The sequence below is a fragment of the Hypanus sabinus genome, chromosome 9, assembly GCF_030144855.1.
Source record: "Hypanus sabinus isolate sHypSab1 chromosome 9, sHypSab1.hap1, whole genome shotgun sequence".
NCBI classification, from domain to species: domain Eukaryota; kingdom Metazoa; phylum Chordata; class Chondrichthyes; order Myliobatiformes; family Dasyatidae; genus Hypanus; species Hypanus sabinus.
This window is the reverse complement of record NC_082714.1, coordinates 57468324-57495583: the sequence shown is the minus strand read 5'-3', so window position 1 is coordinate 57495583 and position 27260 is coordinate 57468324. Positions and strand designations below refer to the sequence as shown.

The 27260-nt window shown below is 38.8% G+C and overlaps 1 protein-coding gene across 3 annotated transcripts in view; it reads right to left on the bottom strand.

Annotated features, from left to right (window-relative positions):
- The window catches only part of lmf1 (lipase maturation factor 1), a 649165-nt gene that overhangs the window by 151275 nt on the left and 470630 nt on the right, over positions 1 to 27260 (bottom strand). For all 3 annotated transcript variants that reach the window (XM_059979755.1, XM_059979757.1, XM_059979756.1), the window contains exon 4: positions 21889 to 22056. In XM_059979755.1, coding sequence (XP_059835738.1) covers positions 21889 to 22056 — 168 coding nt within the window. The remainder of the gene's footprint in view (positions 1 to 21888; positions 22057 to 27260) is intronic.

Sequence of the window (27260 nt, the reverse complement as noted above, 5' to 3'; positions counted from 1 at the left end):
AGGTACTGCCTCTGCCACCCATTCAGGTAAGGAGTTCCAGACGCCCACTATTTATTGAATGAAATAACTTCCAAACTCCTTGAGAAAATTACATAAATTTACATCAGTTACTGGCATCTCTGCCAAAGAAAATAAGTCGTTTGTGTTCACCCTGTTTTGGTCTCTCATAGTTTTATATACATCAATTAAATCTTTCATCAGCCCCCCCTCGCTCCAAAGAAAGAAAACCAGACCCAGAAAGTCTCCCTTCTTAACTATGGTTCTCTGGACTTGGCAAAATCTTTGTAAAAGTACTTGGCACCCTCTGCAGTGAAATCATGCCCTTCCTGTAGTGTGTGGCGACTAGAACTCTATATTATGTTCTAGCCAAGGACTAACTAATATCTTTCAGGATTGCTGTATGATCTCCCTCTTAAATTCTGTACTACAGCCAATAAATCAAGTACGTATTCCCATGCCTTTGTGACACTCTTGCCTGCCTATTTACTGCCTAAAGAGTACCTCCAAAACTCAAAACTACTCCAAGTACAAAGAACAAGGGCAGAAGGCTTACATAAATTTTATTAGAATTTATTAAAATCTTACATCCATCCCACAACGTAAGGGAGCAAAAATCTTTGTAACTCCATCACAATGTACAGCCCATCCTCCCTTCCAAATCATGTACCGTCCTGACTTGGAAATATATCATCAGTCCTTCATCATCATTGTGTCTAAATCCTGAAACATTTAATTCAATAGAAGGGATACAGCTTTTGAAGTAGGCAACTTGCCATCACCTTCTCAAAGGCAAGAATTAGTTGAACTGTCAGCAACATCCATATTGACAATGAACATAAAAATTGCTAACATTCCTCTGTATCTCTAACAATGATTTGAAGAATACATTAGCCAGGAATTGGGGTTATGACTTCTTCAAAATGGTACAATGGAATATTTAACATTAAACTGAAGCATAGGATTTTGATATACCACTTAGCACAACATATAACACTGTTTTTGTAGTACTCCCTCAGTGATGCAATGTAGCGTAGCCCTAAATTTTAAGCTCATTTTTGTTATGAAACTCAAACAAATGGAACAAAAATTACCTTTACTAACAGATAGAGAGTGCTTCAAAGAAGTCTAAAACCTTCACTAGGTTGCTAACAAACACGTTGCTTTATCATTGTCCCTTCTGGAAAATATGTTAAAGAGACCTATTCCAAATAGCTTGCTTTTTAAATACCAAAGTACTCACTTTCTTGATTGCTGAGGTTATTGTAGGCTTCAGTTAATTGTGATCAGACAAACTATAGCCCGAGTCCAGTGCTACCAATAAAAATGAACATAACAGCAGCAACAGTAAGACAGAAAGAGCCATGAGCCCACTCCATCATTCCATGGAATCATGGCTCATCTCGCTGTTCACTATTACCTCCAATCACTTTACTATTCAATTCCCTTAATGGCCATAAACCTACCAGTCTCAATATTCACAGCTGCCAAGGTAAAAAATGTGAAGTATTTACAATATTATGTAAAAAAAATCCTCATCTCATACATATATGGCTGACTCCTTAACCAGAGGCTAGGCCTCCCAAACTTCGTATTTTTCAGTTAAAGGAAAAAGCCTCTTCATGGCCATTCCTCTCAGAATCATGAATATCTCAAGGAAATCACGTCACTCTTCTAAACTAGGGAGAACAAGCCAATCTTACTTGTTCTTTCCTCATAGAATAATCCCTTCAATCTTTAGGAAATTTTCTTTTGCACTGATTCCAAAGAACTATGTAATTTTTCATGTGCAGACATCAAAACTGAGCAATTCTGCAAATGAGATCTCAGCAAGACCCTGTGATCCCTCAGGAAATCTATCTTCTCACTGCTTTTTTATTGCAAGTTTATATTTTATGCCTCGTGATCTACAACACTCTTTACATCAAGTTGACTGGTTCTCATAATTTAAATCAAGAGCTCCCTTGGTTATGGATTACCTGATTTCATAAGATCCTATTTTACAACAACTCTCTCATAAAATCATTGTTCAAGCTAATAATAATAATTTTGAAAACATTTTTGCTGTAGTCATTAATAACAAGATACAGAAAATATTTTGTGTAATACTATATATAACTCTATGTCTAATTCTGTATAATATATTTTGCTAGACTTAACTCTTGTCTGAACCTGTTGCAAGTTGCCAACTGCCATGACAGGTTTACAGTGGATATAATCTTTTTGGCTCTCTACCTGGCCTTTGGCCACCTGAACAACAACAACAATCCTTCAGGCTGATATTTAATGATTACTGCGCAATGTTCAACGCCATCATCTCCTCTGACAAGCTTCAAACTCTGGGCCTCTGCAACTGGATCCTTGACTTCCTCTTAAGGAGACTTTGCACAGTCAGTGCAAATTGGAAATAACATCTCCTGCTTACTGACAATCAACACAGGTGCACCTCCAGGATACACGCTGAGCCCACTGCTCGACTCGCTCCACTCTCGTGACTGTATGGCTAGGTACAGCTTAAATGCCATCAATAAGTTTGCCTATGACACAACTGTAGTTGGTCGAGTCTCAGATGATGACAAGGAAATGTACAGGACAGAGATAGTTGAGCAGTGGTTGCAACAACAAACTTACACTTATGTCAGCAAGGCCCAGGAATTGATTGTGGACTTCAGGAAAGGGAAACTGGGAGAACCCATGGTAGCTCTCATCAAGGGGTCAGCAGCGAAAAGGATGATTCTCAAACCCAATTTGCACCTCAAAAAATATTGTTAGCTTAAATCTGCACTTTGTTATTTGCTTCATCTTTGCTTTCATAGATAGCAATGCATCTTCCAAAGGCCAGTAAGCAGTTGGAATCCCTCTGTTTCTTCTTGTGTGCTTCTAGGCACAGCCTCCCATCAAGTACATCCCTCTGCTCCTGCATTGTGTAGCCATCTCCATCTCTGAACTTAACTGGAGCCAGACACAGCAAATGGGGAAGGCTGAGAATCAGGAAGGATGGAAGATGGGAGATGTGGAGGGCGAGGGAGTCAGATATCATGAGTACTAGAGGAGATCAGTCAAATAAATCAAAGTATGAACTAAATTAGTATATTTTTAAATTGTTAGATAAGCTCGGATTCAATTATTTGGCTCAGTCCATTTTTTTATTATTACAGCAAAATCTATTAATCTTGGTCATCAAACAACTCAGTCTCAATAAGTGTAACAGAATCAAAATAACAATAATGAGAATGGATGATACTAGAAACACTAGGTAGGTCACAGTGTACCTGGCCTACTGAGTGTTTCTGGAACTTTCTGAAGATACAAGAAACTCCAGATGCTGGACTCCGGAGCAATGCAAAAGAAACTCAGGTCAGGCAGCACCTATGGAAGGAAATGGACAGTCGATGTTCTGAGTCACAACCCTTCTTCTGGATTAGTTCCCCCAGAGCTTTCTGCCCAGCATATTGTGTGTTGATTTCAGATTACCAGCATTTTCAGATTTTTAGATTTTCAAAGTTACAATCAGATTATGGGCTGACATGGTAATAAATCATCACTGAGTTTTTAGCTACATGCTGAAGTTCCATACTTTAAAATGTACTTATTCTGACTTTAGAGGAACCCTGCCACTTGTTAGACACTGCAAAAAGACTGTCCTTAGCCTTGCTTCTTTTAAGTAGAATTTGTAATTCACAATGATGCCTCATTCAAAGATGAGCAGAAGTTTAAGTGGGCCTACTTTGCAATCTGACAGAAAACAGATTTAGCATTAAATGTGATCCTATAAGTCACAATGTCTCTTTGTTGTCTTCTAAAAAGTTTGCTGGTGCTTGGTTACAGACAAGAGAGAATTCACAAAACTGCTGATTGGGCAACTTAGCTTTGGGAATGAAATCCTTCAGTCTCTAACGACTGCAGGAATACCTTCATATTCTTTAACTGGACAAGCCATTGGTTTTATGGTTGATTGCCACCCACACTTTTTTGTCTCCGGATCACTTAATCTCATCGCCATCATCATACAACAGATCAGTCTGTCTGATCGATGGGGTTTGTCAGTCATTTACTTATACCAGAAAACAAGAGGAAAAAAAACACAACAGCTGAAAAAAGAAAGTAAGAGGGTAGCAAGAGAGAAGTGTGCAAGAGACGGGAAGAAAGCACGAGACAGAAAAAGCGGGTGAACGGAGAGGAACAGTGAGAGTAGGAAAAAGTGAGAGAGCAGAGAAAAACAGTGGGAGCACAGTGGAGGAGAGAGAGGTGTGTAAGAGATGAGGAGAAGGTATGATAGTAAACAGAGAAAGTACACAAGCAGAAAGTATGAAGGTGGAAAGAAAAAAGTGTGGCAGAAAAGAGCAAAAAAGAGCACGAAAATTGGAAATACATTTATTATCACTGACTTATATGATGAGAAATCCATTGTCTTATGGCAGCAGTACATTGCCAAGGCGTAAAATTAAACAAATAGTACAAGGGAAGAATAATGAGGTACTATTTACAGATCAAAGACTGTTCATAAATCTGATAAACACAGCTGAGAGAGTGAAAGTGTGAAAGAGAGAAAGAAAGAAAGAAAGAAAAAAGGTAGAAAGCAAGAGGGTAGAGTGAGAAGGCGGCACAAGAGTTGAGCAAAAGATATAAGAGACGGGATCAGCAGAATGTGAGATATGTGAATATATGAGATTCTGAAAAACAAAAAAAACAGAAGGATGAAATATAATTCGCTCTTTCTATATATAGTGCTAGAGTACAGTTCAGCCCAATGGAATTTTAATTACGGCAAAAGATAATGCCTTAAGAAGATGGGAAAAAGAAAACAGAATAATTTTATGAGCTTTTTTTTCTCAAATGTCTTTTGGTTCTTGAATTGAAACATACCTCAGTCAGACTTCTAATTTTGACATTTACATATATTTTATAATTAGCTACAAACTGGCAACTAACAAATTTCCACAGGAGAAAATAATTAATAATGTATGACTCAAACAGTAACAAAACAACTTGTTTTAATTAGCTTACGTCTAGGCCACTTCAGGGTGTATTTTGAGAACTAACAGCAACCCGTAAGAATCTGGTTAATGTACTGCTATCCCAAAGGTTTTGAACATTTAGCTAGTAGTTCAGCAATATTTTAATTACCAATAAATTATTATGCAAAGCTATCAACGAAAACAGTTGAAGGAACACAGTGTGGTGAATGCACCACAGCTTCAACGTGTTGTCAGAACAGTAGGATATAGTTTAACTCCATGATTTGCCGTTACAATAGTCTGTCAGGGGAGTCTCAGAAGTGGAAGCAGTGGAGCCAGTAAAGAGCTCGAGGTGAGCGAGAGAACTTCCAGTAACCCAACTGCTGCACAAGTTCATTAAAGAAACAAAAACACTTCTTTTGCAGTACCACCCTCTCTGGATGCCTCCCTGTTGTTCCAAGCTGAATCCAACAAGCTTGCTTCTTCATTTTTGTAAATGTGGGCTCTGGACTTACATACTTCTAATACGCCAGAGTCTCTAATCATTCACACCCCATCCAAAGCTGGTTTAGCTTGTGCACCCTGCATTTGATAAACAACAATGGCTCCAACTCAGACAACATCTCAATTTAAAAGTCTTTGTCCTTATCTCCAAGTTCCTCTATTAACCTCCCTTGTCCACTCAATCTCTACCATTCCCAGGAATATTTACTTAGCAATACAGCGAGGAGTAGACCCCACCAGCCCTTCGAGCCATGCCACCCCAGCAACCCTGTAACAATCTCGATTAACCCTAAGCCAATCATGGGACAATTTACAATGAACAATTAACCTACCCGGTACATCTTTGAATTTTGGGAGGAAACTGGAGCACCCGAGGAAAACCCATGCATTCCATGGGGAGGGCATACAGAAATTCCTTTCACATGGTGCTGGAATTAAACTCTGTACTGTAATAGCATTGTGCTAACCGCTATGTTACCATGCTGCTATTATTCTTTGAGTTTCTTTGCTGCTGTCTTGATTTTTTTTTAAATCACTCCTTTTCTGGCATCTTTGCTTTCAGTTGACTTGGTCCTAGGCTACTTCATTCAATCCCTTAAGTTCTTAACCAGTCCTCTTCTAAAATGTTTTCAAACCTCCAGACTTGCTTGTTTTCAGCAATGATCTCTTCCTCAATTTCTGTGCAACTCCAGGCCAAACTCTATGTAATTTAGGAGGACAATGGCACCTAATGGCAACTCCTTTGTTTCCATCTTCAGAAACAGCTCTATTTCTATCTTTAATATCTCTTGTTCTCCCTTTCAGGGTTCTTTTGAAGACCCTGACCTGCAGTTACACGCTGACTTCGGTTCTTTGCGGGAATGGGACACACTCTCGGGGTCTCACAACTGCTGCTATTCGATATGCCCAGGACATGGCCTTCAGGGTTCTCGGATTCTGTGGCTCTGGAGGTGGGTGGACTTGAGGTCGATGCCTCTGCAGGAAATTGGTGTGTTGTGGGAGTACACGGAAGATCAAAAGCAGTGAGCTAACTGCTGGCTGTGTGCCCAGAGACCCAAGTTCTTTGGGCACAGAGTTTGGAAAAAATGATGCAACAGACTTTTAACATAGTAAATCAATGAGTTGTTTTGGTATGTCTCCCCTCTCGCTGTGAAACAGGAACAGCTCTTTTTCAAAATACCGGGTGAAAGAGTAGTCTTTGGGGTACTGCAAGTCTGTGTCTTTACTGATGCTTTGCTACACACTTGAGTGCTCGGTGGGGAGCGCTGATGCTTTCTTTTGCTGGTGGGTGGGGGGTCGTTGCTCTGCTGCTGCTTATTTGTGGGAGGGGGAGCTGGGAGGGGCTTTAGGGTTCTAACACTTTACTGTCATTCATTCTTTGGGGCAATCCTCTGTTTCCATGGATAGTTGCGAAGAAAAAGAATTTCAGGATGTATATTGTATACACTTCTCTGACATTAAATGTACCTTTGAAACCTTTGAATTTTTTGCTTGATTTTACCTTTGTTCAGTGTCATGAGGTCCTATTTAAATAAAACTGTTGTTGAGTCAAATCCAGTTTGCTTGCTTCCTCTCTTGTACCCTTGATCATAGCTGGATATTATAATTGGAGGGGCAGCAGATATCAGAAAAGAGGCTGAGATCTAATGAACACTGTCAGTCATGCTGCCAAGGAATAAATCACTTGGAAACGATCGACTTTCAAGTTTCAGGATATAATCCTATGATGAAGCTCCATTCTCTTTCCAGAGAGTGAACACGAGGTCTGCCATTCCCAGGCACTTATAGAAATTTGGTAAGGGTGGATGTTATGTGTTGGACTGGGAGGGTGGTGATTGTAATTTGCTCTCTGCCCCAATTTAGCAACTGTAGCTTAGTAAGCAAATGAAAGCTGCTGGCACTTCAAAATAAAGTTCTGCTGTTAGCCGGAACTCATTGCACTGAAATATTGCACAAACTTTGTCAATTATGTATTTATTAAAGGATTCTAAAATGCATGTGCATAGTATATACTATAGTCACTAAAATTTGCTTTAGATTTTATAACAATTGGAAAAATGAGAGCAAGTAATAGAGAGCAAGTAGTTAAGAACAAGGCATTTGGTAACACTGCAGTATTTTAATGAGTGCTTTAGTAATGAGGTGTTTGACTTAAATGAATTACAGGATTCCTACTGTGAGAGCCATTAAACCGCTATAGGAAAACATGTGGATATGTTTCAGAATGGTCTAATGATGTTCAAAATGTTGTATATCAGAAGCTTGGACATAAAGTGTAGTAAATTCATACTTGCTGAAAACTAATGCTCAGAAAATCACACAAGAGATAAACAGGTGTCTAACCTTAAATTCCTAACATACACTTTATCATAGACACACACACACACACACACACACACACACACACACAAAAATGACCGCAGAAAAATACTGGATGAACACAAAACATATGGAAGCAGAAGCAGGCTAGTCAGCTTCTTGTGCCTTCTCTGCTATTCACTAAGATCATGCCTGTTCTTTCAAATCAGCACTACTTTCCTGCACTAATCCCTTGTTCCTAGGTTTTTTTATGTAACACTGCCCAATACTATTGTAGCTTGAGTTTTCTATCTTCCTGTAGTTAATGTAATTTTCCCAAAGGGCTAAATAAATGTAAGAAAAAAACCTACAGCCACAAGACAAATAGGAATAGAAATAAACCATTTATCATTTCATCAAATTAAATTTGATATGCATCTTAGCTTCAGGGTAAACAGAACAGAAATTGGAATTTCACCCTCTAATCCCTCATTCTTGGCTCATTACTAACAAAACCCATTCCTTAATTTCTCTTATGAAATTGGTGGTGAGTCATCTTCTTGAACTGCTGCAGTCCTTCTGGGAAAGGCATTTTCATGGAGAATGTGCCATGATTTAGATCCGGCAATAACGAAGAACCTTCCATATCAGAGTAATGGGCAGTTTGGAGGGAACCCTGCAAGTGGTGATGCTCTACAGTCTCTGAGGCTCTTGTCCATCTTGATAGGGAGGTGATGTCAGAGTGGTCTAGGTAAGTGGTCTGCTTTGTCGTGGATAATTTAGAGTCTTTTGCAAGTTGCTGGAGCTGGACTCCGCTGAGAAAGTGGAGATTACTGCAGTATGTTCCCTACATGTGTCTTGTGAAAGGCAGAAAGGCTTTCAGGTGTCAGTATGTGAATTACTTGACACAAGGTACTCAATCCTGATCTGTAGTAACACCCACAGTATTCATGTGACTGGTCCCATTGAATTTCTGATAAATGAAGACCACACTCAACCCTTGAACCCACTACTTGTGTTATTGATGGGTGAGTTCAGCAATGGTAATGAATGATAAGAATAGCTGAGAATTTTTTATCTTCTTGGAAAAACAATTACCCCTGTTCTCAGAACCTAGATGTTAAAATGGTAGGAAAATCTTAGGGACTTAGGGGCGGAGCTAAGATGCTGTCAGTGGGCAGCTTCTTCAAGCTCACCTTACCCAGCTTAATGTCTTCCCTTTAAAGTATCTTTTTTCCTATCCAAGGTGGATGGGATTATGTCAGAGTCCGTGATCTACAGCTGCACTGAAAATCGTGGTTCTTTATGGCAATGGTTCCCACTTCCAGAGCTCATCGACCGGCTGCTTTAGGTACCTCCAGGATGTGGTCTGGAAGACATGTGCCTTCGGGGTGAGACCCTATAGACGAAACAATACCATACCAGTGTCACTGACTGAGGCGTCACATGAGTCGGAATGCAACATTGGGTCAGCAGATGTGGCTGTCTGAGGCCTCTGTATTTTTCTTTCTCTCTCTCTCTCTCCCCCCGCCCCTTTCCCCCACCCTCTCTCCCTCCTTTCCTGCCCATTCTCAAGTCAGAGAACTTGGAATAAAAGCGACACAACAGATTGTAAAATTGTAATCAGTGTTTTCTTCTGCTGATCTCCCCTCTCACTGTGGAAAAGGCAACACTTCCCTGTCCCCTGGTAGGGCAAAAAAAAAACCTGTGGCATGTCGAATTGTCAGATGAACAATTAGTTTTTGTTAGACATGGTCTGCCTCTGGGGGGCTTTGCTATTGCTTGGGTGGTGGGTGCAAATGATTTCTGCTGAAATAAGTGGGGAGGGGGGGGGTTGATGCTTTGCTGCTGCTTGTGCATGGGGGACGGGGCTTTGGGGTTCTAACATTTTACTGTCATTCATCCTTTGGGGTTCTCTTCTGATTTTGTGGAAGAGCAAGAATGTCAGGTTGTACACTGTATACATTCTCTAATATTAAATGGAACCATTTAATATCCGTTCTGGTCACCTCACTACAGGAAGGATGTGGGTACTATAGAAAGGGTGCAGAGGAGATTTACAAGGATGTTGCCTGGATTGGACAGTATGCCTTATGAAAATAGGTTGAGTGAACTTGCCCTTTTCTCTGTGGAGCGGCAGAGGATGAGAGGTGACCTGATAGAAATGTAAAAGATGGTGAGAGGCATTGATCGTGTGGATAGTCAGAGGCTTTTTCCCAGGGCTGAAATGGCTAACATGAGAGGTATAGTTTTAAGGTACTTGAAGTAGATACAGAGGGGATGTCGGAGTATGTTTTTCACACACAGAGTGGTGGGTACTTGGAATGCACTGCCAGCGACGGTGGTGGAGGTAGATATAATAGGGTCTTTTAAGAGACTCTAAGGCAGGCACATGGTGCTTAAAAATAAAGGGTTATGCAGTAGGGAAATTCTAGGCAGTTTTTAGAGTAGGTTCCATGGTCGGCGCAATATTGTGGGCCAAAGTGCCTGTAATGTGCTATAGATGTCTACGTTCAACCGTTCTATGTTCACTGAACCATTGAAATCACTCATAGGATTCTTTTCCTGCAAAGCTGAAAGAGGGCCTGACAGCTCCTTAAGTCTTTTAAACTGCTTTTATTATAGTAGGGGAATTTAAATATACTGTTATCTGTTTAACATTAGGGCAAGAACTGTGAACAGCAAATGAATCCTCACAGAGCTGTATTGCAAAAATAGTATTTTAAATTTTAAATCCATTTTATGGGTTTCTCAATCAAGACATGAAATCATCCACTTCTAGAGATTAACAATGGAAGCAATTATGTGTTGGGTCAACAGTGGATACATACAGGTTTTTTACTCTAAAATCCATCCACTACTATGAAAGTATGTACAGGAGCTTGAAGACACTTGCACGATGTTTCAAGAACAGCTTCCCTTCCATCATCTTGAGGACAATGAACCCACAAACACAACCTCAGTATTTTTCCTCTCTTTTTGCACTACTTGTTTAATTTATTTTTGTATACACTTCTGATTGTAATTTATAGTTTTTATTAATATGTATTGCAATGTACTGTTGCCACAAAACAACAAATTTCATGACATATGCCAGTGATATATAAAGATCGCAAATAAAGTTCCAGAATTTAATACTGAATTCTGTAGGCTGCAATATGCCTAGATGAAAGTTATGGCCCTATTCCTTAAGCATGTAGTCGGCCTTGGCTAACAATGCAGCAGGTCACAGACTGAAAGGCTAGAGTGAGAGTAGGATGGTGAATCCATATCATAGGCAATCAGAAACTCAGGGACATTCCTGCTGACTGAGCAGACGAGTTCCCCGAAGCAATCACCCACTCTATGCTCCGTTTCTCCACTGTAGAAGAGACCACATTGTGAACACCAAATGCAGTGCAGTAGATTATAATCATCAAGTAGAGAGACATGGGTGATGGTCAGATTAGGGAGAGTATGTTGATATTCTTGGGCATGTCCATGTTGTAAGGAGGGAGTATAGCCAAACACTTTTTCCTGGAACGGAAATGGCTAATACAAGGATGCGTAATTTAAAGGTGATCGGAAGAAAAGTGTATGGGGGATGTCAGGGGTAAGTTTTTACACAGAGAATGATGGGTGCATGGAATGCCCTGCTAGAGGTGGTAGAGTCAGATACATTAGGGGCATTTAAGAAACTCTTAGGCAAGCACATAAATGATAGAAAAATGGAGGTCTATATACGAGGGAAGGGTTAGATTGATATTAGAGTAGGTTATAAGTTCTGCACAACATTGTGGGTTATAGTGCTCTATGTATAGATATTATGGATGAAAATGTTGGTGCCTGATTATCTATTTGCAGACAACCCAAAGATTGGCAGTATTCTGGATAGTAATGAAGGTTGTCAAATGATACAGCAGGCTGTAGGTCAACTGGGAATTTGTGCAGAGAAATAGCAGATGGAGTTTAATCTGTGTATGTGTGAGATGCTTCTTTTTGGTACATCAAATGCAAGAGGAAGGTATACAATAAATGGCAGGACCTCAAGGAGCACTGATGTACCACAGAGATCTTGTGGTGCAAGTTCATTGCTCCCTGCAAGGCTTCTAGCATGTTTGCTTTCATCAGGGTGGTACGGAGTACAAAGGCTGGTAAGTCATGTTGCAACTGTATACAATATGGGCCACATTTAGAGTACTAAGTGCAGTTCTGTTTGCCACACCATGAGAAAGATGCGGAGGCTTTGGAGAGGGTTCCAAACGGGTTCACCAGAATGTTATGTGATTGGGTGCATTAGCAATAAAGAGAGGCTGGACAAACTTGGAATGTTTTCTCTGGAAGATCAGAGGCTAAGGGGAAACCTGAGAGAAGTATATAAAATTATGTGAGTCTACGATAGGGTAGATAATCAAACTGTCTTCCTAGGCTGTAAAGTTAAATACCAAAAGGCGCAGCTTTAAGATGAGAGGTTGGCAAGCTTAAAGGAAATGTATGAGGCAAATCCTTTACAGAAGGACTTGTAGGTACCTGTAACGTGTTGCCAGAGAAGATGGTGGAACTAGATATAAAAGCAATAATTAAGAATCATTTGTACAGACAAATGCACAGGTAGAGAATAGATGGATACAGACTTTGTATTGGCAAATGGGATAATTTAGATTAGCATCATGGTCAGTGCAGTCATAATGGTTGAATGACCTGCTCCTGCACTGTACTCTTCTATGTTGTAACTATGTGAATTGTTGCTTCACCCAGAAGGAATGTTTGGGTCCCATGCAACTATAGGATATGCAATGCCTGCTTTTTTACCTCTTTCCTTTTCGCCATCCAGAAAGTCGGTGAAAGGTCTCTCCCAATGAAACAACCATTCGAGTTTATTTCTTCTATTCCTGTCTTTAACTGAGGTCTCATCTGGTGAGCATAGAAGACCCCAAAATACCATGTTGTAGAGAAGCTGTTGACCCAAGCCAGAAAGCGTATTATAGGCCTAGTTTCTTCCAATGCCCCATGCTTCATGACAGCCTTTCAAAGCCAATGACATTTTCCTGCAGTGTACCTGCTGTTGTAATGTAGGAAACTTGGCAGCCAAGTTTCCATAACAATAAGATCATTTGATATCTGTGGCTAGGTCATAGATTTTGGTTAGCACACAGCAGTAATGTCCCTTATTCTTCTTCAAAATAGTGGCATGGGGGTAAATAATGTCTTACTGAGGGAATATTGGGGTCTTGATTTAACAATCTCATCGAAAAGATAACACTGTTGACACCTCCTCAGTACAGCACCAATATCAGGTCATTGGACAGGCAAGACTGCTATTGCTGAGAATGGCTGACCCCTTCCTTATAGAAAAATGAATTACAATGAAACAAACTTATTACTATTCCTGTTCTCAGAGTGATCAAATCTCTAACTGCCCTAAGCCATCCTCATGGTGAACTCCAAGTACATTGTCTTGAATAGCCTTTATATTATTGACGTTAACAATGCCAGCTCTGAAACTGTCTATTAGTAGAAACAATTTTATGATATTTTAGCACTCTTTGAGCAGCCCAAATTATCTTTCAATTAAGACGGGGCTTGGTGCTGCCACATAATTTTGTTTTTGTGTGCTTGTTCTAAACTTGGCAAAAGTTAAACAAATATATGAAATCCAATTTGAGTCAAGAAAAAGTTGAAATAGTATCAACCCCATGTGCAGCTACTTAGCTGAAAGTGCCTACATCCTTTCAAATTTGTGGTGTGAACCAGACTTTGCTGGCTTTGCCATCAGGGTGGCTCTATCACGTGACCAATGTTGCACAACAGATTGCAGAAATGAGCTCGCCCAAGGAAGGCCCGCAGTCACTACACTTCTTACTAGTTTTAAACCAGCAGCTAATTAGACTTGTGTCTATTCTCAGCGTTTAAATGATACGATTTTCTTCCCGTTACACATATATCTATGGATTACAATGTAGATCAGAATGCATTGTTCTATTAAAGCAATGATAATGCCCTTATAAAATGGTCAAGTCTGCCAAACCTTCAGATATGTTCTGCTGTCAAGAATTATCCCATTGATTTTCAAGGAAATAAAAATGCTCCATTGGCATCTCTATACTTTGATTGTCCCTGAAGCTTTCCATTGGATAAATCCATGACTTACAGAACCATCTCTATACCACAAACAAGTTTTTTTTTAGTCTCCTTCACTGCACAAGAAAATTTACTTAGATATCTTGGTCTCAGAATGGAATTGCAACTTCTTCACAGAAGTTTTTTTTGTATAGATTTAAACAGCAACAAAATCAATTTCCCCTTGATTTCCAACTCCTTTCTTGAAAACTAGCTCCCTATGTAACCTGAATATAACAGAGGAAACAAATTTCATGACCCATGCTGATTCTGATTCTGATTCTGAAAAAAATGCTGGTATTGTTTTTTAATTAAAACATGTCAAAACTCAAAACTTGAGACAGTAAGAGTCCCATTATTATCTGGCATAAAAGTTCAATATCTCTGAATAGGGTGTAAATGATTCACTATAAAGATGACAGATTTCCTCATCTCTTAATAAGTTATATTGAATGATTTAAGCAGAAGAAAGAAGCTTAAGCAACAGGTTATTTCTCAAAAGCTACACTGCATTTACTGTGAGATATTCCTAATGATAGAAATCAGCAAATTGCTTACCAGGTCCATCTTCGAATCTTGAAATACATAACCCCAGGTTTGAAGCTTCAGAAATACTAAATGTTTGTTTTATGATTTTGGTTTCTCTAATTACAATGTTAATTACCCCTTGTAACTGAAAAAAATATCAAAATTAAGATATAGTCCAAGTCTGTTAGCAATCACAAGATGTAAAAGGGTAGCTTTTTATCTTAAGGCAAAGTTAGATGGTTGAAACAGAATTCAGACAACAGTATTGAATGATCAATCAGTTTCTTACTGTAGAACTGAAGTTCCTCTCATTTACCCACCTTCCCTCTTCTGATTAGTTAATTAGAGGCAGGTTTTTCTTATTTGTTCTTAACTGTGCAATTTATCTACCCTATATTATTTTTACACTGTCAATGGAAGATCATTGCAGTAAAACTTAATAAACAGAGAAAGGAAAATTTATACCAAGAATAGCACGAGCGCCATTTCCTCCAGGGTAGGTTTGTCGAAAGTAGCCTTGTCATTTTCTTTTCATCAGTAATACTGCAGGTGTGAGTTATATTACTGAGGTTAAGTTTCATGAAATTACAGTTCCTGCACTTTGCCAATGCACATTAACAATATTAATCAATGATCCATTCAATGACAATTCCCTTTCTAAAGTATCCACTCAGAAGCTACATTAATAAACTAACAGGGTGATTAACAGTAATACAAGTACCTGAATTATTTTTTTCAGTATTCTAAAGTCTTGTTCTTAAGCAGTACATCAGGATTAAGGATGATTTCCTTCTCCACCACCTGATATAATGTGACTGATGAGGTCAATATGGGATTTGCTTTTGCGGCAGGAAGTGCCTAATGGGGTAAGATTTGGATGTCTTTCACACTTAACTTGCTAAATAACCAGCAGCAATTGAAGAACAGCATAAACTGGGCACATATGATGATACAACAGTCTGTTGCAAGTCACAGCAACTAAGACATGGAGAGATCACACAAGGAGAAGATAGCACAATAATGCAACTGATTGAGTTGCTACCTCACACTTCCAGCGACCTGGGTTCAAACTAACTTTAAATGGAGTTTTAATGTTCTCCCTGGGACTGTGAATGCTTCCTCCAGCTGCTCCAGTCTTCTTTTGAAATGCCAAAGACATGTGGGTTAGAGCAATTAGTTAGCCACTGTTCCTAGTGTGTAGATGAGTGAAGGGGTTTGGGAGAGTAGGTAATGGAAATAATAGGATGTCAGAAGAACTAAATGGGATGAGTGTAGGGTTATTGCAAATGGGTGGTTGGTGTTGATTTGGTAGGTGAAGGGGCTGTATTGCTCTTATGGCTCTAAAACTCATAATTTACTGTGCATTAATATTACTAGGAGCCTTGAATCATCGCTTCAAGACTTCTTAGTATATTATCTTTGATATGTAGACAGCGTAGCAAAGAGGGAAAAACAAAATACAATTTATACACAGATGGTTGCAAATTTCCACACACAGAGCAATGTGATGCTGACAGCTGTTTTTTTAATTATCTCATAACACTGATCACCTATGTACCAGGCTCTATCTATCCACTTTCCTTTTTACTTCAATATACTGAATCTATAGATAACTATATAATTTCAACCTTTTATGATCCCTCTTAGCCCTGATGGTGGGTTTTGACCTGAAATGTCGACCTACACCTCTTACCTCCAACAGATGCTGCCTGATCCAGCAATCTATATTTTGCTTGTTCCAGATCCCAGCACCTGCAGTTTATTTTGACTTCAAACTACTATCTTTGTTTTAATAATGCTGGATAATGCAGCAGGAAATAAGGATATCGCCCATCTTTCTCAATCACACCATAAAGTCTATTATCCCCATGACAGAGAAGAGACCTAGGTATAACACCACAACTGAGGAAAGAAAGGAGTCCTGACAGTGCAGCACACACAGCTCTGCACTAGATTTGCACAAAGGGTGTACCGCACTGAAGCATCAGTCCAAACTTGTGCTTAACATTCTAATGTAGTATTTGAATCCACAACCTTATGACTTAGAACAAGGATGGTAAAAATGTGCTAATATAGTGTACATCCTCAGACAGTTTTGGAGACATAGTGTGTCAAACAGAAACAATGGGAAAAAAAACGATGACTGATGAGCAGCACCACCCTAAAGAGCATTCTAAAAATCCAATTTCAAAAACAGTTGTAAACTTTGAAAACCTTTGGATAAAAGTATCAAGTTTAGGTCATCCATTAACACAAGAATTGTGAGGTTCCACTGTGCTACTCGCCTATCCATTAAACTGGCTCTTAAGTTAAGCAGAACCTGTGGTTAGAATTTCCTGAATGAAGTTGAGTCCTCCCTCATCAGTGAGACCTTACATAATGCAATGCCTTCCAATTACGTATCACACTGAAATCAAAGACAGCAATAAAATCACATACCTAGGCTTTTGCAAACATTCAAAAGCTAGCAAAATTAAACCATATCAGAAAGTACTAAAAAATTAGACATTTGTCAAACAATAAAAACACACATTTTTTTAATCCAAATACATTGAAATTATATTTACATTTAAATTAACTGAATTAAACTGCAAGAAATGTAAAGAACTTTCTTTGCCAAGTACCTGTACTCAGTCTGCAGAAGATCCCCAAACTTACTGTAAACATTAATTTGCCATTCTATCAACACACTAACATTTCTGTCTACAGCTCCTTGCACTGCTAAAAGATTCAGTTAGAAGACCAGCACACCTTCATTCATTTGAGCACATTGCAGCCTATAGGACTCAATGCTGAATTGTCTTTCTGTCTGTATTAGAACATGTTATTTCTGCCTCTCATCAGTTTTGCTCAGTTTTTCTTACTCTATTCATATAGTCTGGTTACTGATCATGTGCCAAGGTCTCACTTAATATGCTGGCAAATCCCCCATTTGGATTTACCCTTATTAGTAAAGATTACACATTCAAGATAATTCCTTTGCTCTACCTATTTATTCCTCCTTCACCTTCTCCCATTGAAAGCTAACTTGTTTTTTCTCATTTTTCTAGTTCTAACAAGCTGTCAGAATTGAAACATTAACTGTTTCTCTCCTGCCAGAAGCTGCTTGACTTGCTGAGTGCTTGCAGCATTTTCCATTTTATATTCCATGGTTAATAATCTCCTGTCACATGGTTCACACACAAAATAGCTTTACACTTCAGTGGATATTCCTGCCTTAGATGTGAGGCTTTATTATATTCCACACAACAGTGAATATAACTGCAGTGTAAAAGCAGGGATTTATTTGCGGGCAAACAGGAGGAAATCTGCAGATGCTGGAAATTCAAGCAACACACTCAAAAAGCTGGTGGAACGCAGCAGGCCAGGCAGCATCTATAGGACGAAGTACAGTTGATGTTTCGGGCTGAGACCCTTTATCAGGACTCAATCCTGACGAAGGGCCTCGGCCCGAAATGTGGACTGTACTTCTTCCTATAGATGCTGTCTGGTCTGTGGCATTCCACCAGCATTTTCTGTGTGTTGCTATTCATTTGCCCGCAGTTACCAAATGTTTTACTGAATTTTCTAAATTGTTGAAAAGCACAGCAGCAGCCTGAACATGAAAGCAATGAGATTACATTGCACCAATTAGTACATGTGGGACAGATCTGTGAGAAAATGGGAGCATTTATTGGGAATTTGGACATGGAGACTGGTGTGTTTCTTTCATTGTCTGAATAATGTTACACGAAAGATCACGGCACAGCTAATTGGTATGGCGATCTTCTCACCCAGACTGTTAGAATACACTCCTTCACACAGCTGTGTAATGCAAGTTCAGATCTGTAAGATCTCTCATAATTGTCACAAAATATTGTTGTATGCAACATGATAAGCTCACTATTCAGAACTATTGATGGAAATAATATACTTGACATGTATTCCCTTGAGTATAGGTTCATGGTTAATTTGATTAAGACATTTAAAACTATTTAAAAGAAATTGATAGGTTAGTTATCTCTACTGAAATGTAACGAAGGGTAAGTTGAGAACAAGGAGACAAAAACTGAAAATTAACACCAGGCTATTCAGGAATGAGATTCAAATTAGCTTATAAACAGCAAAGTGGATCTGAAGAGTGAACCTGGAATACTCTCCATGAAAGGAATTGATTTTAAGAACCAAATTGAGCTCTTAAGAGCAAGATTAATAGATCTGATTGGATTATCGTATTGTACTACATTATATGAAGGGTTTCTGAACTGAGCACAGAATCACATCATTCAGGATCTTTATGCATGCAATATTTGATTGAGGGCTATTTTCCCCACAAGATTGTACTCTGTTTCATTTTTATGGAATTCATATTTGGCTACTAAATTCAGCTGCCTAGAAATTCAATCTCCTTCGCTGTTATTTTTTTCCACAATTGTGCAATTGAAAACAGATCTTTCTTAAAGCAAAATACAATAATGACAAGTTCCAGGTCATTTTGTGTCACTCAAGAAATTTGATCATGCATTTTTTGACTCAATCAACCTTATATCTCTGAAGTAATTTCCTCATCAGGTACTCATTAGCTGCTGTCACCTCTCATGTAACATTTCTTTCAGAGAAATGTAGGGAGACCCAGGCCACTGCAACCAGAAACAACCATCACTGGGAACTGTTTGGACATGCATGCATCCATAGCACAGCGCTGCAATAGGAACCCTCTAAGATGTATCATTTTAAATCTTTCAATCGTTGAGACTCAATCTTATTCCCAATCTCAACTTCAATTTCTCAACTAATCCCCTGGATTCATCAAGACTCCAAAAGGAGTTCTGAATTCCACCTGAGCCAGATCTTATTTCTATACCTAATGTCTCCCTTCACCCAGTGCCAGACATTGAACTATTACAGACCCTAAGTGTATACAACAATTACATGTTTTCCCTTAGGCCACAGCCAAAATGTACAGCAAGGGGCTCAGAACCAAAACAGTCATTAGCACCGTGATGCAACACCAAACCTGAGCACCCAGCTCATGCTCACTTCTCACTACTGCCATCAGGAAGAAGATACAGGAGCCTCATAACTCATAACTCACACCTTCAGTTTCAGGATAAGTTATGACCCCTCGATCATCAAGCTCTTGAACCAAAGGGGATGACTTCACTCAACTTCACTTACCCCATCGCTTAACTGTTCTCGCAACCTATGGACTCGCTTTCAAGGACTGTGTCTCATGCTCTTGATACTTATTGCTTATTTATCTAGCATTATTATTATTTCCTTTTTCTTTCTTTCTTTTTGTATTTGCACATTGTCCACGGTGCTGGTGCGATCTTTCATTGATTCTATTATGGTTATTGGATTTATTGAGAATGAATCCACAAGAACATGAATCTCAGGGTTGTATGTGGTGACATATATTTACTATACTTTAATAATAAACTTACGTTGAACTTTTAAACCAGAGCATTCATTTAAGTGCACTAGAAATTCTAATGAAATCAGTTCACATATCCCAAACACATTTATTGCAGCAAGGGCTGATTGCAAATTTGGTATTTTATTTGAAAATAGCACTTTTCATAGTAAAAATATTTGACTACAGGAATGACAAGTAATCAATCCTGAAATATAATAATGGAACACAGGCAAAAGCAGAAATTTCTGGTATGGAAACTCTGATGGAATTTGACTCATTCTGCCTTTGGGCATCCTTGCCTCCAAAATGCTGGGTGCAGCAGAAGGCAGAAAGAGTTTTTATCCTTTGCATTTGATAGACTTGATGTAAAAGTAACAACTGCTGAGGTTAAGGGGTAAATCTAGCCCAGCGCTGTACGACGGGTGATTGATAAGTTTGTGGCCTAAGGTAGAAGGAGTCAACTTTAGAAAACCTAGGACATTTATTTTTCAACACAGTCCCCTCCTACATTTACACACTTAGTCCAGCGGTCGTGGAGCATATGTATCTTGGACCTCCAGAAAGTGTCCACAGCAGGGGTGATTGACAAGTTCATGGCCTAAAGTAGAAGGAGATGAGTTATACAGCTCTCGTTACATGCAGATGCAGTTCAACTCTTTGAGTGATTATGCAGAAAGTTTGAAGTTATTAACTCATTGCGGGTGATTGATATGTTCGTGGTCTAAGGTAGAAGGAGATGAGTTATTAACTTCAAACTTTCTGCATAATCACTCAGAGAGTTGATCTGCATGTGCATGTAACAAGAGCTGTATAACTCATCTCCTTCTACCTTAGGCCACGAATTTATCCATCACCCATCTGCGAACACTTTCTGAAGGTCCAAGATCCATATGCTCCACGGCTAGAATAAGTGTGTAGATGTAGGAAGGGACTATGTTGAAAAATAAATGTGTTAGGTTTTCTAAAATTAACCACGAACTTATCAATCACCCCTCGTATATAGAAAATGAGCATTTCCTTAGCTTTCTCCCCATAGTGATCTATCAAAGGGTTTGACAGCCAGTGAAGTAAATAATAAACATCATCAGTGCTAATCACTACTGTAGTCAGCAAGCTCACACAAAGAACAATATGGTAACTTTCAGGTAACTTACTTTGGGTGGGATAGGGCATCAGGGATAACACCTCCACTCTTCAAAATATTAGGATCTTTTATTTCCACATTACGTAATAGATCATTGATTTGGGGATTTTGCCAAATGCTTAATGATTAATAATACACCCCTAATGTACTCAGCCATGAACATAGCTTACATATTTGATCATTTTGCTGATCGCTGAAGTTGTTACAGTGAAATTAGCATGGGCTTCCTAACAGAGAGGTGAAAAGCAATAACAGACACTGATTTCTTATCTTATTTATCAATTCCCTCACACATGAAAATTAGATGGGCAGAAGACAGAATCAACTGCAGCTGATACCCAAAGCTACCTACCAATACTCAATGCATTCAAGCACAAAAATGGAGGGAGCGATAGCAAACTACCAATATGTGCAAAATCAAAATACTGAGCTATACATTCTTCCCTACAAAAGAGATCAAAGGGAACTTTGATGATGTTCTTTAATTAAAAGTACAACAGAGGAATTATTTCCACCTGCAGGATCCAAATCCTTTGGGCATAAATATAGGAATCAAAACATCTACCTTGAATATGTATCTTGAGTAGTCGGTGTGAACATTATAGATTAAAGGACATTCAGATGAGAAAGAAAGAGTGATAAAATGTTTAAGGCTATTAATTAAAAGAGATTTGGAGAAATCATGAATGGAGCTTTAACATGGGAAAATATTTGTTGAGATAAGTTGCTAATTTTTCTGCTGTATCATCTAAGATATAAACCAACACGTGTTGCTACCTCATCAGAGACAATTAAAAACTGGAAACTAATACCAGAAAAGAAACTGATGAATTTAGAAGGCAATTAGCACAGTAGGTCAGTAATTAGATGAATCAAACACTTTTGATCTTAATTGTTCTTTCTCTGAAGACCTTTAAAGAAATATCCACGAGGAACTGAATTATTGAAGAATCCAATCCTACCTGGAAAAAGATCTGCAGAATTCCATGGACAATACACATCCGGCGTCCCAGAAGTAGGAAAAATGGAACAATGAGCTCAATAAAATGGTTGACCAGAACTTCAAAGCTGTGGAACCACCATGGAGATCGATGCATGTAATATGCAATTGGATTAGGTACAGGTTGAGTCTAAAATAAATTACAAAATTAAAGTTGGTAAGTAATAGGGCTAAGCAAACTAGTTTCAACTCACATATTCAAGCCCTTGATAATAGAAAGAATTATGAAATGTGTTATCATTCATGATGAAATGCTATGAACAATGCTCCTTTTCATATCATCTGGCCTTTTTTCCTCTTAATTTAAAATATAAACATACATAGAAATTTCAGTGATTAAAAAACCTTGTGCATCTTTAAGGGTTTGGGAAGAGGGAAGTTTGTTATTTCTGGCTATGGTGGATGTGGGGTTGTGCTGAAGAAGGGGAAGAACAGTCAGTTCAACATGAAGTGGAGTAGAGTGGGAAAGATTGTCATGACAGCAGAGTCAAGGGTGAAGAATTGTGGGCACACTATATGAATTCATGTAGTCGGGCCAGTGAGATAGTGCTGTTGGGTGGTTTAGTGAATGGTAGAGAAGCCAAAGGATTAGGATACTATTTCACTTACTAGCACTTATTCCTATTAGATGCTGTGAGAACACGACTTCACTGTGCTGGGAGCGTGCAATGGGTGTGTCGTTCCCGGGAAAACACATCCCAAGATCTTCTCCAAAAGAAGTATTGCATGGAAATAACATCAATTTGTGGGTTCAAGGCATAAGTTGTGTTGGTTTGCAAAGGACCAAATATTGTCCAGCTAAACTTTGTTATTAGCATGATTCAACCCAAAAATCATTTCAAACCTGATTTATTCCAAGTTAATCTTCAGCTGCAGAACATGAGAGAAAATTGCATTTTATAATCGAATTTCAAGGTCCTGATCACTTTTCTTAGACTTCTGGAAGCAGTTGTAACAAGTTATAAATAACTTGATTTAAGGAACAGGGAGACACTGCCAGCACTTGAGTTGAGAGCTTTGCAAACCATGCATTAAAAGGGCCACAGCATGACAAGTGCATTGACCACAAAAGTGAACAGAAATGGCTGTATGCCCACTGTGTTTTGTTTGCTTAGAATGATAAGAACTGAAGGCAGAGGGAGAAGAAATTTACCTGATATGCATTTAAGATGAGCAGAGGATGTCAAGGGTAGGCTTTTTAACAGAGAAGGCGGCGAGTGTCTGGAATGTACTGCCATGGACGAGATTGATACAATAAGGTTGTTTGTCAACCAGACATATGGATTAGATAGAAATATGGATGTAAGAAAAATTAGGGTTATCGGCTGTGTGGGAAGGGAAGGAAGATTGCTCAAGGTGTAGATTTACATTGGTTGGCACAACATCATGGGACACTGTGCCATACTATGTTCTAACTCCAAGGATTGGTTCTAGAACTCTGAAGAGATCTGGAACTAATCATCTGGGAACAGATGAAAGTGAACAATGGAAGGAAGAAAGCTGCAATATCCAGGACAGACTTGGAAAGGAGAATAGCCACACCACAGAATTTGTTGTTTGTTCAGTATTCTTTTATTCTGTTTCTATACTAGGAGAAATGGTCAGATAGGAATTACTGAATTAAGAACACCATTGTAACTTGTTTATAGATAATACCATGTGAACATAATTATATATTTCCATCAGTCTTTTATCCATACACAGAAATTAAATGATGAGGAAGTTAATTGCACAGCACAGAATTGGAATGGGGGAAGAGGAGAATCATTGGCTTTGGTTTTACAAATAGGAGCAGAGTGATACGAAAACACAGGATCACGTAAACGAGTCATGTTCAGTCTCACAGCACATGCAAAACATCTGGACAAAAGCTAAATTAATTTAAGGTTATTGATGTTTTCTGAGTAGCCAGCTGACATGAATACAAATAGAATTCAAGTAACTGAAGAATGACTTTCACATAATTTGAGAAGTGACAGAAAACATCAGAAGTATTTGCACAACATATTTTTAAGCTTGTTTATTTCCAACATTTACTTCTTCACAAGCAGTTTGACAAAAACACATCCGCATTGCCAATAAACAAGACTGATAATAATCTTTGTACAACCTGGATTTAATAAACTAGTTCTTGTATTCATATTAAGAGAGTACTTATTCCCCCCCGGGGATACTACCGCATCCTTCCTTCCTCTTCCAAGACCAATGCAGGAAGCAGCCTGCTATGGCTAGAAGTTCACCAACTGCTTTGGGTAAGGGTCACAGAATTATTACTTCCCAGGTCAGCAAGGCAGATGTGTTTGAAAGACTTCTCAAGTCATTTCCTGAGGGAAAGCAACTCAAGGTTTCTGTGGTATCAGACACAGCCAGCTTTCACTTACTGTGATGCTTCAATTTATAGGCACCAATTCCTTCAACTAAACATTAAAAAATCTTAATTTATGTTTATTGAGCCATGTTCTAGATTTAGCAAGTAGAGAATGTTCAAAAGGCTTTAAAATTGAAAGTATATAAGCAGAAAAATGTTTGTTTCTGCACATTAGGGTAGTTTTTGAATAATAACCTTGCTTTTGAGAATTTAATAAAAATCGTCTTGTGAATAGTAGATTAATGGTGTTGCAGTTGTAGGATTCAAAATAATGCTCCTTTCTTTCTACTCTTATTTATCAAATAAATTCTCGAAGTACAAGAGTAGAGATATACTGGAACACCATCACTTCTAACTCGTGCTGTAATCACATATCTTCCTGAATTGAATTATACAGCTATCCCTCAATTACCATTAAGTTGAAAGTCTGGAACTTCCTACCACGCCTACCATCATCTCGAAGTCAGGGACAGCCACAATTATAACTGGTAGAATTAAGTAACAACTGCCAGATCTGCCATCAATATAGTTACTCTCCATGATCAAAAACTTTCTGTTTTGGTGATCTTATATTTTGAAAAGTCCAGCCATGCATCTACAGTATGCATAAGAATGACATGTTCAGTTGAACTACTGAAACATGGAATATGCAATTTATCCCAGAATTAATTAGTTTTTGAATTCTCTTCTTCTCAGATGAAAACATTTCCATTCAAATTCCAAACTGAAGCCTCTGGAAATAATCCAAATTGCCTGTGACATAAACTGACTGTTTTAATTGTTGGTTATTGAGCACGTTTCTGATAGGAGAGTGTTTGCACTACTGAAAAGGATGACTCTTCTAGAAGTTGGGAAAAGGAGTCTTCCAAACCTAAATAAGGTTTGAAATATTTTAAAGAGATCCCCATATTGAAATTCTAAAAGCCTTTAGTAAGCCCAGCTCTGACTTAGTTGGAGAAGAGTGGAAAACAAAAGCAGTAGAAATCACTTTTCACCTGCAGTCCAATAGTATTTCTCACTGATCAATCTCAATTACATGTATTCAACACTCATCCTAAACTCTTTGATTCTATAAACATGTGTCACATGTAGTAATTTGCAAAATGCAAAAAGGAAGTTACTGTCAAAATAAACAAATAAGGACACTACTACATACCTATGGGCTGATGTTACTGTTCATTGCTCAACGGAAAACCATCAAATTTTTCAAGTAGGTGGACAGGTAAGAGATGGGAGAAAGGTACATAGCATCTGGCCCAGAGGGGTTCCTGGCCAAGTACTAAAGACCTGGACAGACCAACTGGCCTGTGCATTCACTGAGTTCTTTAACCTCTCACTTTGGCAGTGTGTGGTACCCACCTGCTTCAAGCAAGCTTCAATTATACCAATGCCCAAGAAGAGCCTGGTGACCTGCCTCAATGTATATCACCCAAAAGCACTTACATCCACAGTGATCTAGTGTTTTGAGAGATTAGTGATGGCATAAATCAACTCCTGCCTGAGAAGCGACTTAGATCCACTCCAATCTACCTAATGGAGTAACAGGTCCACAGCAGATGGCATCTCATTAGCTCTTCACTCAACCCTGGAACATTTGGGCAGCAAAGATGCATACATCAGGATGCTCTTTATCGACTATAGCTCAGCACTGAATACCAGCATTCCCTCAAAACTGATCAATAAGCTCCAACACCACCTTGTGCAATTGGATTCTTGATTTCTTCATTTGCAGGCCCTAATCAGTTCAGACTGGCAGCAACATCTCCACTGCGATCTCCATCACCACAGGTGCAACACAAGGCTTTGGGCTTAGCTCTTTGCTCAATTCACTTTACACTTAGGACTGTGTGCCTAAGAACAGGTCCAATGCCATATTCAAGTTTGCTCCTGACATCACTGTCATAGGCTGAATCAAAGGTAATGATGAATCAGTATATAGGAAGGAAATTGAGTGGTGTCATAACAACAATCTCTTACTCAAAGTCCACAAAATCAAAGAGCTGATTATAGACTTTACGGGAGGAAAATCAGAGGTCCATGAGCCAGTCCTCACCAGAGGATCAGAGGTGGAGAGGGTTAGCAACTTGAAATTCTGAGGTATTATTAATTTGGAGGACCTGTCCTGGGCCCAGCACAAAAGTGCAATTACAAAAAAAGCATGACAGCGCCTCTACTATCTCAAGAGTTTGAAGAGATTCGGCATGACATCTAAAACTTTGACAAACCTCTATAGTTGTGTAGTGGGAGTATAATGACTGGCTACATCACAGCCTGGTACAGAAAAACCAATGCCCTTGAATGAAATATCCAACAAAAAGTAGTGCATACAGACAGTCCATCATGGGTTAAAGACCTCCCAACCATTGAGTACATCTACATGAAACACTGCCACAGAAAAGCAGCATTCATCATTAGGGACCACCCTAGACATGCTATCTTCATGCAGCTGCCATCAGGAAAAAGGTACAAGAGTTGCAGGACTCAAATCACCAGATTCAGTAACAGTTGCTACCCTTCAACCTTCAAGCTCTTGAACAAAGGGGATAATTTTACTCAACTTCACTTGCCCCATCATTGAAATGCTCTTACAATCAATGGACTCACTTTCAAGGCATCTTCATCCATTGTCCTTGATATTTATTACTTATTTATTAATATTATTTCTTCTTTTTTTATTTGCACAGTTTGTCATCTTCTGCATTCATGGTGAATGTCCTACTTGGGTGGTTTTTCATTGATTATGTTATGGTTATTAATTCTATAGATTATAGAGTATGCCCACAAGAAAATGAATCTCAGGGTTGTATATGGTGACATACATCTAATTTGATAATAAAATTTACTTTCAAACTTTGTACTGCTTCTCTCATATGTTAACAATGATGTGTAGTCAGGTGATTTATGCAAGTCATGCATGAGAAACAAATTGCTATAAATATGCTTATTTCAACCCTAAAACAGTGAGT